This window comes from Patagioenas fasciata, chromosome 4, assembly GCF_037038585.1.
Source record: "Patagioenas fasciata isolate bPatFas1 chromosome 4, bPatFas1.hap1, whole genome shotgun sequence".
NCBI classification, from domain to species: Eukaryota; Metazoa; Chordata; class Aves; order Columbiformes; family Columbidae; genus Patagioenas; species Patagioenas fasciata.
In genome coordinates, this window is record NC_092523.1 from 12,447,213 (window position 1) to 12,460,676 (window position 13,464).

Sequence of the window (13,464 nt, forward strand, 5' to 3'; positions counted from 1 at the left end):
ATAAGCCAAGAATTGAAAACAGGCTTTTTTTTTTTTTCTTTTCAAAGTACATGCAAGTTTATTCATTGCTATCTTTAAAAAACAGGAGTTTTCAATTCTTTATATTAAATACATTAAATGCACTCCATGGCAGTATTTGTGTTCTTTGCTTAAGAAGAAAAAGTATTAAAAAGCAAAGTGCATTTTTAAGATACACAGAGTATTTCTTGCTAACTGGGAACAGTGTTTCTCTTTTTTCTTTTTGGATGTTTGACATCATTGCATATATAGAGTAGAGTAGAGTATTGCCTCTGGGTAGGAACAACCCCAGGTTCCAGGATTAGTTGGGGAATGACCTGTTGGAGAGCAGTGTAGGGGAAAGGGAACTGGGGGTCCTGGTGGACAGCAGGATGACCATGAGCCAGCACTGGGCCCTTGTGGCCAGGGAGGTCAATAGTACCGGGGATGTATTAGAAGGGGGGTGGTTAGTAGGTCAGAGAGGGGTTCTCGTTCCCCTCTACTCTGCCCTGGTGAGACCCCATCTGGAATATTGTGTCCAGTTCTGCGCCCCTCAGTTCCAGAAGGACAGGGAACTGCTGGAGAGAGTCCAGCGCAGGGCAACGAAGATGATGAAGGGAGTGCAGCATCTCCCTCATGAGGAAAGGCTGAGGGAGCTGGGTCTCTTTAGTTTGGAGAAGAGGAGACTGAGGGGTGACCTCATTAATGTTTACAAATATGTAAAGGGTGAGTGTCACGAGGACGGAGCCAGGCTCTTCTCAGTCACAACTAATGGTAGGACAAGGGGTAATGGGTACAAACTGGAACACAAGAGGTTCCACTTAAATTTGAGAAGAAACTTCTTCTCAGTGAGGGTGACAGACACTGGACCAGGCTGCCCAGGGGAGTTGTGGAGTATCCTACTCTGGAGACATTCAGACCCGCCTGGACACCTTCCTGTGTAACCTCATCTGGGTGTTCCTGCTGCGGCAGGGGGATTGGACTGGATGAACTTTCGAGGTCCCTTCCAATCCCTAACATTCTGTGATTTTGTGATATACAAGGTGAAATTCAGAACTTTGTGCTTTCACACATTAGTGGGTTACAACCCCAATATGATCCTGTTAGAAAAATAAGAAAAGCAATATCTAAGTATTTATGCCTAGCAATTTACAGCCGCTGCTAACTTTTTTTTCTGTTGTCATAATAAAATTTTAAACTAGCTTTTACGACTGTTTACTTGAAGTCAGTGTCATATACCTGTAAGCTAGCAAAGGCAGGAAGAGCAAGTGTTCTTGAGCTTTCTGTTCCTTTGTGATGCACTATTAGATATTTGAACCACAATGCTGGACACCAGGCCAAATGTAAATGCGGTTAGGATGAACATGTTACTAAAGCAGCGGTTTTGGGAATTTTTAAGCATTGCCTCACTGGTATCAGCTTCATCTTGTCATACTCTATCCATCCTAACCAAGGCACCTTTGTGGTTTGTTTTTTTTTTTAATCCTCTGCTGGGGGCAGTGAAACTGCTTCCAGTAACTTAGGTGACTTGGTCATTGTAGGGCAATGGGCTGTGGTCACCAATGACTGTAATGCAGGTCTCCTCTGAAGACATGGAGGCATTTATGTGATGAGGCCACAGGAGGGATTTGGGCTGATGCCAGCTCCCAGGAGTCTCTCCAGCAGCGGTTTCCTATCTCCTTTTCTGTTCTTTGCCTCATAACTCCCTCTTGCTCTGTTTTCATTTCTGTCTGTTTATGTTAGATTATAAGCTCCTGAGTACAAGGATCTTATCATTTTTAATAACTGAAAACAGTTATGCACACTGTGCACATCAGTGATATCTGATGCTTTCATCCTTTTCTCCCTTCCCAGAAATGAACGTTCTCAGCAAAGAAATGGGGTTATTGTGGCACAAGGTGCTCATGGTGAAGAGAAGGGAAAGCTCCCTTTCAACGTATTTACAGTCCCTTGCACTAAAGAAACCATAAAACACGCTATTGCAAATATATATTAATGCAGTAATATATGCAATTACAGACAGTAGTTTATATGGCTATAGACCCACTTGAAAAATACACATTTCTTGTACTGTATACTGATCAGATTTCGCAATGACTGCCCAGATTATATTGTATTGGTTGCTTTTGAAATATGTGTACTATAATAAGTAAGTAAATATAAAAAGATCCATGTATTTCATAATTAAAAGAAAATTCATAAAAACTATAGAAATATATCTTATCTTCAAAGCATACTTAAAAGCAAGAGAACACTATACACTAAATGGAATATAGGTCTTATTTCTAAAGTGTGTCATTTAATAAATAAGTAAGAGCTGATTATTTGACTATCATTTTTTTTAGGTCACAGTTATTCTTTCTTTTTTTCCTCCTTGAGTCTTGTGATCACCGCTTTGCAAATCTGAACTTTTTTGCCTCAGAAAACTGTATTGCATGTATGTAGTTGTTCCATAATGTGAACAACACTGGATGTAATATGGTGGTCGTGAAATACTTCGGATTTCTGATGGACTTCTAGGCAGCTTCTTGCCAGAGTGTACTGGCAATTACAGTCAGCAAACAAGTGGGGGAATCTGGATTCACTGGAGACAAGAAGGGGCCAACAGCTCGTTGTAGGACTGTAGCTGACATCTGTAGGTTCCCTTGCACGGTGCTGTGTTCAAGTGTTGGATAAAACAAATGCATCTAGACCAAGGGTGGTTTGAATATCCAGACATGTTCTCAGAAATGGAAAAAAACCATTCCAGGTTCACTTGGGTAAACAACCATATCAGAAAAGGTTTTAGGAGTAGGGAAGGGCTGGTAAGGGAGTAAGCAGCAAGGAATGTTCTTTTTAGACATTTGAAGAGGCCTAGCAGCAGTCGCCCAGTTAGGCCTTGAAAAGATGGTAAAAACAAATGTGAATAAGTAGAGAAAAATTTAAGTAGAGGCATTTTTGAATGAGGATAGCACTAAGATTAATCCTAGGTGTGGCCCTGGAATGAAATGGATGTTTCTTCAAATCTTTTAACGAGGATAATGTCATCAGATACAGAAAGTATGGAAGTGCGCATTATTCTATCCAAGATGAAACTTAAACTAAAAACAGAGTCCACTTAAACAAAGAGACCAGAGAACCTCAGAATTATGAGAGAAGTAAAACATGAAAATGAGTTTCAAAACCATGGGCTTCTAATATACCTAATGAATAAGTATTACATGATTAGACTGTAACAAATGCAGTTACATGTATGGTCTGAGCTACTGCAGTTATTAAGACAATGCAAGACTCAGAGTTAATATGAAAGGAAAAAGAAAAAAGTAGAAATGTACTTATAAAGTTTGTTGGTAAAACAAATTAAAAAGTATTGGGCATGCAGAGAAGGAATGCCATTTTGTCAAAGATCTGGAATAGTAGAAATACGATGAAATACAAAGTGCATCATCAGGAATCCAGGCAGTAATAAGAAATTTTGTGATGGGTTGGGAGCTTGTCTTTGGAAGTTATAAGGAAGACAAATCACTTTAGAAAAGGAATAAATTTTTTTTCCCCACAGCAAACAGAAGAAATAAGATGAGGGAATGAAAGACTTTCCCCAAAGTTTTTTGAACTTATCAATTTGTCTCAAAACTTCATCAAACTATAATTTTGTTCTGCAGTTAGAAATTGTTTGTTAAAGGGAGGTGAACCAGAGTAGCACTGCTAGAAAAGGAGATGGCTATCACTCCTACACTTATTATACTTTTGTCTAGTGCTGATTTGATGATGTGGTGTGTGAGAACTGTCTTTTCTGCATCAGTTTTGAGGTAACTGCAACAAATGCCAGTAAGGCTCACCAGTGGGCCAGTCAATGGGTTTTATTGATGAATACAGTCTCTTTCCTGCAGGGATGACCATAATTTTTTTAAGAAATGCTAGAAAATAACTATGAGTGTAAATAAATGAGAATTTACTGTGTACTTTATCTAAGGGAACTTTTTAGAAAAAGTAATATTTTTTTTGTCTTTCAGCCATGGAAGAGTTAATAGTTGAGCTGCGTTTGTTTCTTGAACTTCTGGACCATGAATATCTAACTTCTACTGTCAGGGAGAAGAAGGCAGTAATAACTAACATCCTCTTGAGGATACAGTCATCAAAAGGTCAGTGTCATGGGTGGGTTTCCTTGCTTGCAGAATGCACAGAATAAGTCTGTGCTCAGTGAAATAGCTTTCAGGGCTAAAGACAAGCCCTAAATTGAAGGAACATGGAATGACAGGGTGAAGCCAAAGTGTATCTTTCCTAAATGCTTTCCTTCATGTTCGGCAATAAAATATAGCAAATGGCATACTGGAAGTATCTTGGGTGCACATGGGTGAACCCAGCCACAAAATTACGTGCTAGATAAAAGGTTTTTGCTTCTGCTGATAGAGTGGTTACTTCATTTTACTAGTGGCAGCAATGCTATTTATGAGTTTTGATGGAAAAATAATATTGCATCAGGGAGTGCTGGGCACAGCAGCATTTTATAGATGTGTGGGTACTGCATGCTGTGTCTCTGTCAAATGACCCAAATCCATCAAAAGTCTTGATATTGAAGTGATGTGTGACTGATACAGGAGTGCCAAGCCAGAGCTAGGAAATGGCTGTCAGCATACTTTGTTTGCATTTTGCAATTAGAATTATAATCACTTTCCCCTTTTTTTCCTATCTAAAACCATTCTGATTGCATGGTTGCTTTTGTCTCCATCAGGATTATGGAACTGAATGCAGTATAAGTGGTTCACTGTGTACAGCAACCTTTCCACAGGGCTTATATGAAAAACAACCCTAATTTTTTTTCGAAGAGTACTCCTGTTATTTCCTTGCAGCACCTTTCTGTATAAAGAGGCATCTGGGCTGTAAGACCTCTGTCTCTCCTACATTTAGCAGAAATACTGTCAGTGGAAACCCCCAGTGTTTAGATTTTCAAAAAATACCAGAGTGTGTTGAAGAAAAGTGCCACATTGTGAGCAGCTGCAGTTCTCATGATTTGTTTCTTCTCCAGTACTAAAAAAAATATGGTCTTGTTTGATGCAGAGTTTCCCCTCTTCAGTAAAGAAATAATTTTTGCCCCAGAATGCAAGTCCAAGGAGATGAAATTGAAAATGGTGATTGTCCTTATTTCGGTTTTGACATTCTTAAAGACCCATTGCTGGTTTTACTTTATTAAAGAGAGAAGGAGGCATGTACCAATTTCACATGTTGTGGAAGGGGGATTCATGCTCCAAAAGCTGATCAAAATATACCAGACTCCTCAAAAACAAAATCTATACATGTGAACCTCCAATAGATATGTTTAGAAACAGCTGTATTTTACAGGAATTTAAAATAACCTCAACAATACTGATCTGACACTGTGTTCTTCTAACCTTTTAAACTAGATTTAATATGAAAAACATTTGACTTCTTCAAGAAGTCAGACAACATTCTGTTGCCAGCTTTTCAAACACAAGGAAGGATTGTCATATCCTTTTCTTCTGGATTGTGGGTGGTGTTTCAGGACACAAAAACTACTGCTCTACTAGTAAATTAAACAGTACTTGGTATGTTTCTGGTTCCTGGAACTCAATTATTTATGCTGTTAAATTACAGAGTAGTCCTTGGCATGGGTTTGGCCTGAGCTGACTTGTCTCCTCTATCAGTTCCTAGGCATGATTTGAGAATGAGCACAGGCAAAGATCTGTTCCAAACAGACAGTTGAAAATAATCACCCTCCACCTTGGTTTTGAAGGGTGACAGAATAACTGTATGGATATAAATTTCTTCACAACCACAGCACCTTCCCAGGCATGTTTAATTTATGACTATAGATGTGGCCAAGAATAAAAAGACCCAAGGACCATAGCTTTTTACTTTTCAGCATCTACTATTTAGGTTTTAAAGCCTATTACAGGATCTATAACAAGATCCATTACATCCTATTAGAGGATCCATCCATTAACAAGATCCATACGAAAGCCATATGTTAAGTGGTAGGGCCTGGCTCCGTGCAGTTGTTACTGGAACATTTTATCCATTTCTAGTGCCTATATTCAAGGACACATTTCAAATAAAAGTTGTAAAAGTGGTTAAAGGATCCAAAAATATGCCTTCAAATTATCCAAAATGAGGTATCACAATTAATCTCAATGTAAAAAAATGAATGGCTGCAAATGAGCTTAGATTTACACAACAAAAAAACAGTGTGCAGTGGCTAAATGTTTGTTTCAAAGTGGAAATAAAGCACATGTTTTGAGCACTGAAGATGTGAACTAGTGGAAGAACTTAGTAAGGTCTGCATGCCATTGCTGGCATTTTATCAAGATGGAGTATTTTGCTAAAAGATGTACTCTAGTTCAAACAAGAATTAATTCAAGGAAATCCCATAGTTCAGTTAAGCAAGAGGTCACAGGACTATACTTGATATGTCTATAAACTCTGGTTTATGGAACTGTAGTTTTAATAGAGTGTAAGGTAGCATGGACTCTAAAAAAAGCATCCCGTTTCTCTCCCCAGGCTACTCATTCTTGCTCATCATGTATTGCATCTTCCTTTCTGCTAGCACAAGCATTATTTGCATTTTTTTGCGGGTTTAGTCCTAACCAGTGTCAGTTCCCTGGTCTGGTTCAACCTGAGGCCACACAGATGCTTACGCTGGCACAGAGGAGAGGTTGGTGCAGGGACAGGAACAGGGCAGGGAAGGAGAGGAGAGGAGCTGCCTCCTTGGGAGCTCTGCCATCCTGTGCTGGCTTCAAGTGTGTGTGAAAATACCCAAGAAGTTGTGTACTTTACTGGAGTTGACCCTGCTGCTTTTTTTATCAGTTATAACATTCAGTACTCCCATCCCTTTGAAACTATTTATCCCTTCATTAAAGTTAAAAGCAATAAAAGATGCATAACCCCACAGTACTCTGTAACTAAGCTGAACTGTCATTTGGAGTCTGTTTTTCAAGATGTTGTTTTACTCCACCCACATAACTCCACCAGAGCTCTTGGGTCGCTGGCACAGTTTAAGTAGCCTGAGGACTGTGCTGAGTTCAGACTCTTTGAATGCATTTGCAAAAATCAACTGTGTGAATCCAACAGGATATTTCAATTGCCTGAGCAAACCATTTAAGATCAACGGGGAACAGTAATGAAGGATCTGTGCAACTGGGAACTGGCTGAGTTCTTTATAACATCTGGAAGTGGACAATTATGTTTTTCTTTGTAAAGGTGTGGAAATTATTGTAATGGGCTGGTTGGCTTTTAGTAAAACACTTTAAACTCAGTAAGTTCTTACTTGGGGAAATCTTCAGAAACCTTTTGCCTTGTTTTGTTCCATCTCCCAAATGCACAATGTTTTCTTCGTTTAATATCTACAACCAAGAGAACTGGGCCAGGCAGATGTGTTCTTCAGGTCATAGTTACTCGGCCTCGATCTGCCCCACATCCAAACCAGTGATTACTGTGAATAGCTGGTAAAACTATAAACTTTATTTTTCTTCCTAAGCCTTGGCATGCCCGATCAATTATAGGGCTGAACAAAACACTTGGCATTTCCTTCTGAAACTCATTCTTTTTTCTAGAAAACAAAGACACAAACAGTTTATTTTGGAAAAAGAACTCTTGGTGGACTTAGTCATTTAATATGACTGTCAATATCGCCTGTTTTCTTTAAAAGGACTTGATGCTGTAAACCTATAATACTGACTTTGCTATACAATTTGTAGAAGAAAATAAATGTTAGAGCAGGTCCTGGCTTAAAGACAGTTTAAGACTGGGGAAAAACTAATTTTACAGAGTCAATAGGATTCACATGGAATAGTGGGTTTTTTTCTTCTGTTTTGTTGTTGGGGGTTTTTTTGGTTTGTTTTGGTTTGTTTGTTTTTTTTGTCCAGTAAAAAACCCATCATATTTGACTTCTGGTTGTTATGGGAAACTTTGAGATGAATAGCAGTCATAATCAGGATTCGTCCTACACAAGGAAGAACAAGTGCAAGTTATACTGAAAAAAAGAAAATTGGAATGTTTCCCATGAGTAATCCCCTCTTGATTTGTAGGAAGAAGAAAGAATCTGTGGCCCTTAGAGCCAGTTTATTTTATCAGTGTTGTTTTTCCATCCATGAATTCACAGCCAGTGGGACTGGGTTATTATGACAAGAAACATTTCATCATTGATTACATTTTTAAGAATTATATGATCCTCACCAAAAGACATGCATTTGACTATGTAAATATATATTTTAAAAACTAAACTAAACATGAGGAGCTAAATTCAGTTTAGGGGTAAGCAGGGTACAGTCCATTGACTGATTTTTTGCCAGAACATCAAGGAGATGCACCCTAATTTCCCTTTTGATATTTAGAAAAATAAACAGTATCATGTTCTTATGAAGCGAGTTCAACTGGGATTTAAACTGTTGTGTCAAAAACTCAGAATGAGTGGGTTCACTCCTGTTTTCCTTTGGTAGGAAGAAGCAATACAAAGGACTGTGAAAGCGGCTTTCGCATTTGGCTCCTTTTCCCTTTTCAAATTCGCCTGGAAAACTGTGGGATTATTTAAAAAAAATGAGAGGGAAAAGGAAATGGTGGGAAACATGCTTAGTGTGTGGTTCTGCTAATGGTGAGTTGGTTAGGGCAATGTGCCCTCAGCAGCAAAGTGCTCTGGGTTGCAGTGTTGTAGCATCCTGCATCTCCAAGGACTTGTGCAGACTCACACCACAGCTCGGTGATCAGAGGCAGTGGGGACAGCAGGGATCTCAGGGATCACGGGCACTGTGGGCTTAGCCAAATAGCTATCATTATCGCTACCAGGAAGGGAGGGAGGCAAGGCCTCTTCTTCTCCCCTCTTACCAACTCTTCTGGCATGAAAGGTGGTTTTGGACTCCTTTCTGCAGGATGGTCGTGCCCATCCAAAATGTTCCATGGGAACAAGTGTTGCTCATCTCCACTAGTAAAAGGCAGCCAGCCACATACTGGTCATGGGATGACCGTGTTTTGTTCACTGTATGGTACCATTGAGATGTTCACAAGTGTAGTGTCTTCCCCCCATAAATGGTTTAATCTGTATGGCAGACACCTGGCAGCATATTTGAATTGTAGCTGCTTCAGCCTTCAAGTTCCAGATGGATAGGCAGTTCAGAATGATTTCCTGTAGATTTTTTCTGTCTGGTATTTGTTGATCCAAATAGCATATATGTCTTTATCATATAGAGTAAGTATGTGTTTGTTCTGCTTGATTAAATTCCTGAATTCCCAGCATTCTTCCAGTCCTGCCTCAGTAACCGCACTTGGGAGTTAGGCTGTGAGCACCACTTTGTGCCAGATTTCAGTGTGTGACAGTCAGACATGGTATCCACGTGTGGAAAAAATGTCACATTTGCGTCCACCAAAGTGTTAAGTGATGTCTGTTGCTCTTCGACAGGTTTTGAAATAAAAGAACATGTACAGAAGCAAGAAGTTGCCAACAGTTTGCCAGCACCTCCTCAAATGCCTCTGCCAGAAATACCTCAGCAGTGGCTGGTGAGTGTTAATTTAAATATATAAATATATAGAAGATAGAATATGTTTGTGAGAAGCATAAACAGAAATGGTTACAAGGGGCAGGAACCTGCAGGTCCACGAAAATTATTCCTCTCACCTCTGGTCTGATTGAGGGAACTGGGTTTAATTTGCAGAAGACAAGGCAAAAAATTCCTTATGAAATAAGCCCAGGATCAGGTCACCTGTAAAGGCTGTGGAATTGCAATCTCTGATAATTTCCAAAATTCAAATGGTAAAAGTCTGCACAACTTAATCTTAACTTCAAAGGTTGACCTGCCATGTATTGGAGGTTAGCCTGGCCAAACCCACAGGTCACAGCCAATTTCTTATGATTTTGAGGATTAGCTTCGCCTGGAGCAAGCCTTATGAGAAGGCTTCCCCTTGATAGCTGAAAAAAGAAGGTGCAGAGTTTTAGAATGAGGGAAGAATGCTTCCTTTTTTTTAAAAAAAAGCCTTTAGTGCTGTTTTGTGTGGAGTCTCTGGGTAGGAAATTCCCTGTAGAAAAAGTAGAAGTGTGTGTTCTCAGAGATGTTTATAGCAAAGATACTAATTGAGATCTGTAATTCAGTTCCTCCAGTTGGCAGCAGCTGTCTTGTTACAGAATAAGCTATAAACAAATTTTAATGTTCCTCTGTTTTTTACAGTAGATTTGAAGAAAACATTTTCAGTCTTTTTTTTAGAGAAGCGTAGACCAATCCTGGTTTAACCTGTTAAAGGTGAACACTGCCTTTTCCCTAATACTGATAAGTTTTCCATCTTTCTATTCATTTGTGGAAAATTTTGTGCATAGTGATAAGGGCAATCCGTGAGGACACACGTTCATTGGCTGAAGCAGGAAGTACAGATGGATCTTACAGGGGCAGAGCAACTGGATGACTAATGTTCTGCTTCATTTTACTGTGTTAACTCTGTTATCGCATTTAGGCGAAGTTATAAGATATTTATAAGGCAATAGCACCGTATGAATGTAATAACTAATTTGTCAGATCGAACTGTTGACTAGCCTTTCATCATAAACTTTATTTGATGGTGAAGAATGTTACGTACTGCAGAACAAAGTAAAAACACCCAGCAAACTTCTGTTACATAGAACACCTTAAACATAGTTTCTCCCTGAGTGCTACCAACTTTTGATTTGTGACCTGAACAAGGTTTTTTTCATTTTTATTTTAATTCATAAAATCACAGATTCATGAAATGGTTTGAATTGGGGTCCAGTTTCAACTCCCCTGCCATGGGCAGGGACACCTTCCGCTAGACCAGGTGCTCAAAGCCCCATCCAGCCTGGCCTTGAACACTTCCAGGGATGAGGCATCCACAGCTTCTCTGGGCAGCCTGTTCCAGGGCCTCGCCACGCTCATGGGGAAGAATTTCTTCCATATATCTAATCTAAATCTACCCTCTTTCAGTTTAAAGCCATTAGCCCTTGTTCTATCGCTACATGCCCGTGTAAAAAGTCCCTCTCCATCTTTCTTGTAGGTCCCCTTTAGGTACTGAAAGGCTGCTATAAGGTTTTCCCAGAGCCTTCTCTTTTCCTGGCTGAACAACCCCCACTCAACTAAAAGTGATGCTGTAAAATAATTATGCATAGATTTGAATGACTGCAAAATCCATCCTATTAATATGCAGTGAAACCTAGAGAATCCATTTCATGGTTAACAGTGCTTGAAAATGATTATTTTTCTTTAATTCAAGATGCATATAGCATAAATTACAAGGGAAGGGGTTGATGAGAGGCAGGAAATTTATGCAAAGTGCACATGCCTTTGAAATGTAGACTTCAGGTGTTAGCTTCGTAAACTCAAGCCAACTGAGATCCTCATTCTCTCATATTTATGGAGGTTGAGTTTAATAAATTTGCTCTGAAGATTGAGGTTGTTTTTCTAAAGACAACTGACCTACTTTTCTTCTTTTCCTTTCTCATACACTAATGTGTAAATTCCCTTAAAGTTGGTACAGCTGCAGCAAGTGAAACAGTGTGAAGTATGAATTAGGTCCAGGAGGTCAAAACTGGTTTTTGCAGTAGTTCAGTTTGGACTTTGGAGTAACAAAAATATTTGTCTGAGATACAGTGGGAATTACTGTGGAAGTTGACACAGAGCTGGCTGGTCTGGAGTGCGGTCTTCCTAGGCTGAGCCTGGTAAAGTGGAGGCTGAACATGGCCTTCCCCTCTGACCTGCCCGTAATGCTGTTGACGCTTTCACCTTGGTGAAGTCACCAAGTTGAGTTGTTTTTTCCATAGTGGTGGAAGCTGATTTTTGCCAATTTTTCTGCAATTTTGTTGCTACTTCCAGGCAAGGGTGGTTTTCACCTCCCTTTCTGGTGTCAGTGCCACTTTGAGATCAGTCAGGAAATGTCCCAGGCCTCTCATTGTCCTGCATTATCCAAATACTGGTTATGAGTTTTGCTATTTTAAGATGCTAGCACATCATAATTTGCGAAAAAGATGACAGACTACTGTCATCCTGCAAGAGACCAGGTGGAGTCAGAAGGGAAGGACAAAATTATCAGCTTTTTGACCTTTGGACACTGTGAAAATCTCAGACCCCAGTCTGACTGTTTGAAACTCTCCAGAATTCATGGTAACTAATGGAAATGACCATTAGCTGTTTTCTGGAAACCTTTCTGTATTAGATGCCTCTTTGTTAGCCTCTCATTATTATTAGATGTGATAGAGACTGTTGTATTATCTTTCTTTTTACACCGGGCTGGACATCAGTGAGAGTGTCTGAGATCTAATTTTCCCTTCCATTAATGCTCCTGCATGGTGATTTTCAACTACCATAAATAAAAGGAGTTCTAAAAATTTGTAGCTGATGATGCTAGTCTCTGTAGAAACTGTATACAATTACATTGGTCAGTGAAACAAACACTGTGCTACCTTTCCTAGCTACTTTTCATAGACTGTGCTTTCATAGTCGAGTGGAAGTAATCCCCTGGGCCCACCCAGAGGCCAGGAAATTCTGTTCCAGGTTGCCCTTCTTCACATGGCTAGTTGGAAATCATGTTGTATGTCTCCTCTTTTTCTCAGATATTTAGGACAGAAACTTTTTCCACTTGATGAATAACATCTAGTGGTGGTCTCAGCATCCAGTGGAAACACAATGTGCTGCTGGAACACAGTAATTTACTGGAAGTGGGAATCGGTAACTTTAAATAAACTATGCACTATTTTAAAATCAATGTTTTTAGCACATCAGTTATTGAGCATGATGGAAATTAAAGTTTCATTTACACCACTGTTTCTTTTTGTGGCACTCAAGGGATTCTGCATTCAAAAATGTTTAGTCTGAATTGATGTTTAAGCTTTTACTTATGTAAAGATGTGTGGGTGGGAAGGAATTCAATACTCCTTAAAGTAGTGCCAGGAGCCAGAATTATGTGTGGGCAGGTGCGGTGCAAGGTTTCCTTTGTAAATCTGTAAATAGACCTGCATATTTATTCAGGCCAAATCCTGTATCAGTTTTGTTATTCATCAGCCCATGAGCAAAGAGTATAAAATTCATTTTATTTAGAGACATGCTGTTAACAGTTTAAATGAAGTCTCCAGTTATTAAAACACATTAAAGCCCAGAGAGTTTTCCTGGACTCGGTGGGCTTTGGATCAGGTCTTAAAATCAAGGGACGAATTTGGACCTTGCATATACTTGGGTGAAGTGAATAACTAATCACACAATCTCCTAGTAATTTTCTTTTTCTGTATACATTCCTTTACCTACACCTGGTCTAGCAGACTTTCTGTCAAGCTTAGAAAGCGCAAATCCTCACTCTGTCCTGTGCACACATCTGCTTCAGATGGACAGTGAAGTAAAAGCTACAGACGAAGGACATGAGCTTAAGGGCAACTTGAGGTTCTGCTGCAGAACTGAAGTGCCACTTACCTGGGTGCTTTAATATGTGCTTGCTGGGATGCATACAAAGCCAACAGCTGTGGGAGCTTTGCCTGGGTCAGCAGCAGAGGAG

The 13,464-nt window shown here is 39.6% G+C and overlaps 1 protein-coding gene across 5 annotated transcripts in view; it reads left to right on the forward strand.

The window, feature by feature from the left end:
- Positions 1-13,464, forward strand: part of AFAP1 (actin filament associated protein 1) — a 120,346-nt gene that overhangs the window by 49,260 nt on the left and 57,622 nt on the right. For all 5 annotated transcript variants that reach the window (XM_065836084.2, XM_065836085.2, XM_071808546.1 and 2 more), the window contains 2 exons: positions 3,990-4,118; positions 9,383-9,480. In XM_065836084.2, coding sequence (XP_065692156.1) covers positions 3,992-4,118; positions 9,383-9,480 — 225 coding nt within the window. In that variant the 5' untranslated portion in view covers positions 3,990-3,991. Of the gene's footprint in view, positions 1-3,989; positions 4,119-9,382; positions 9,481-13,464 lie in introns of those variants that run through there.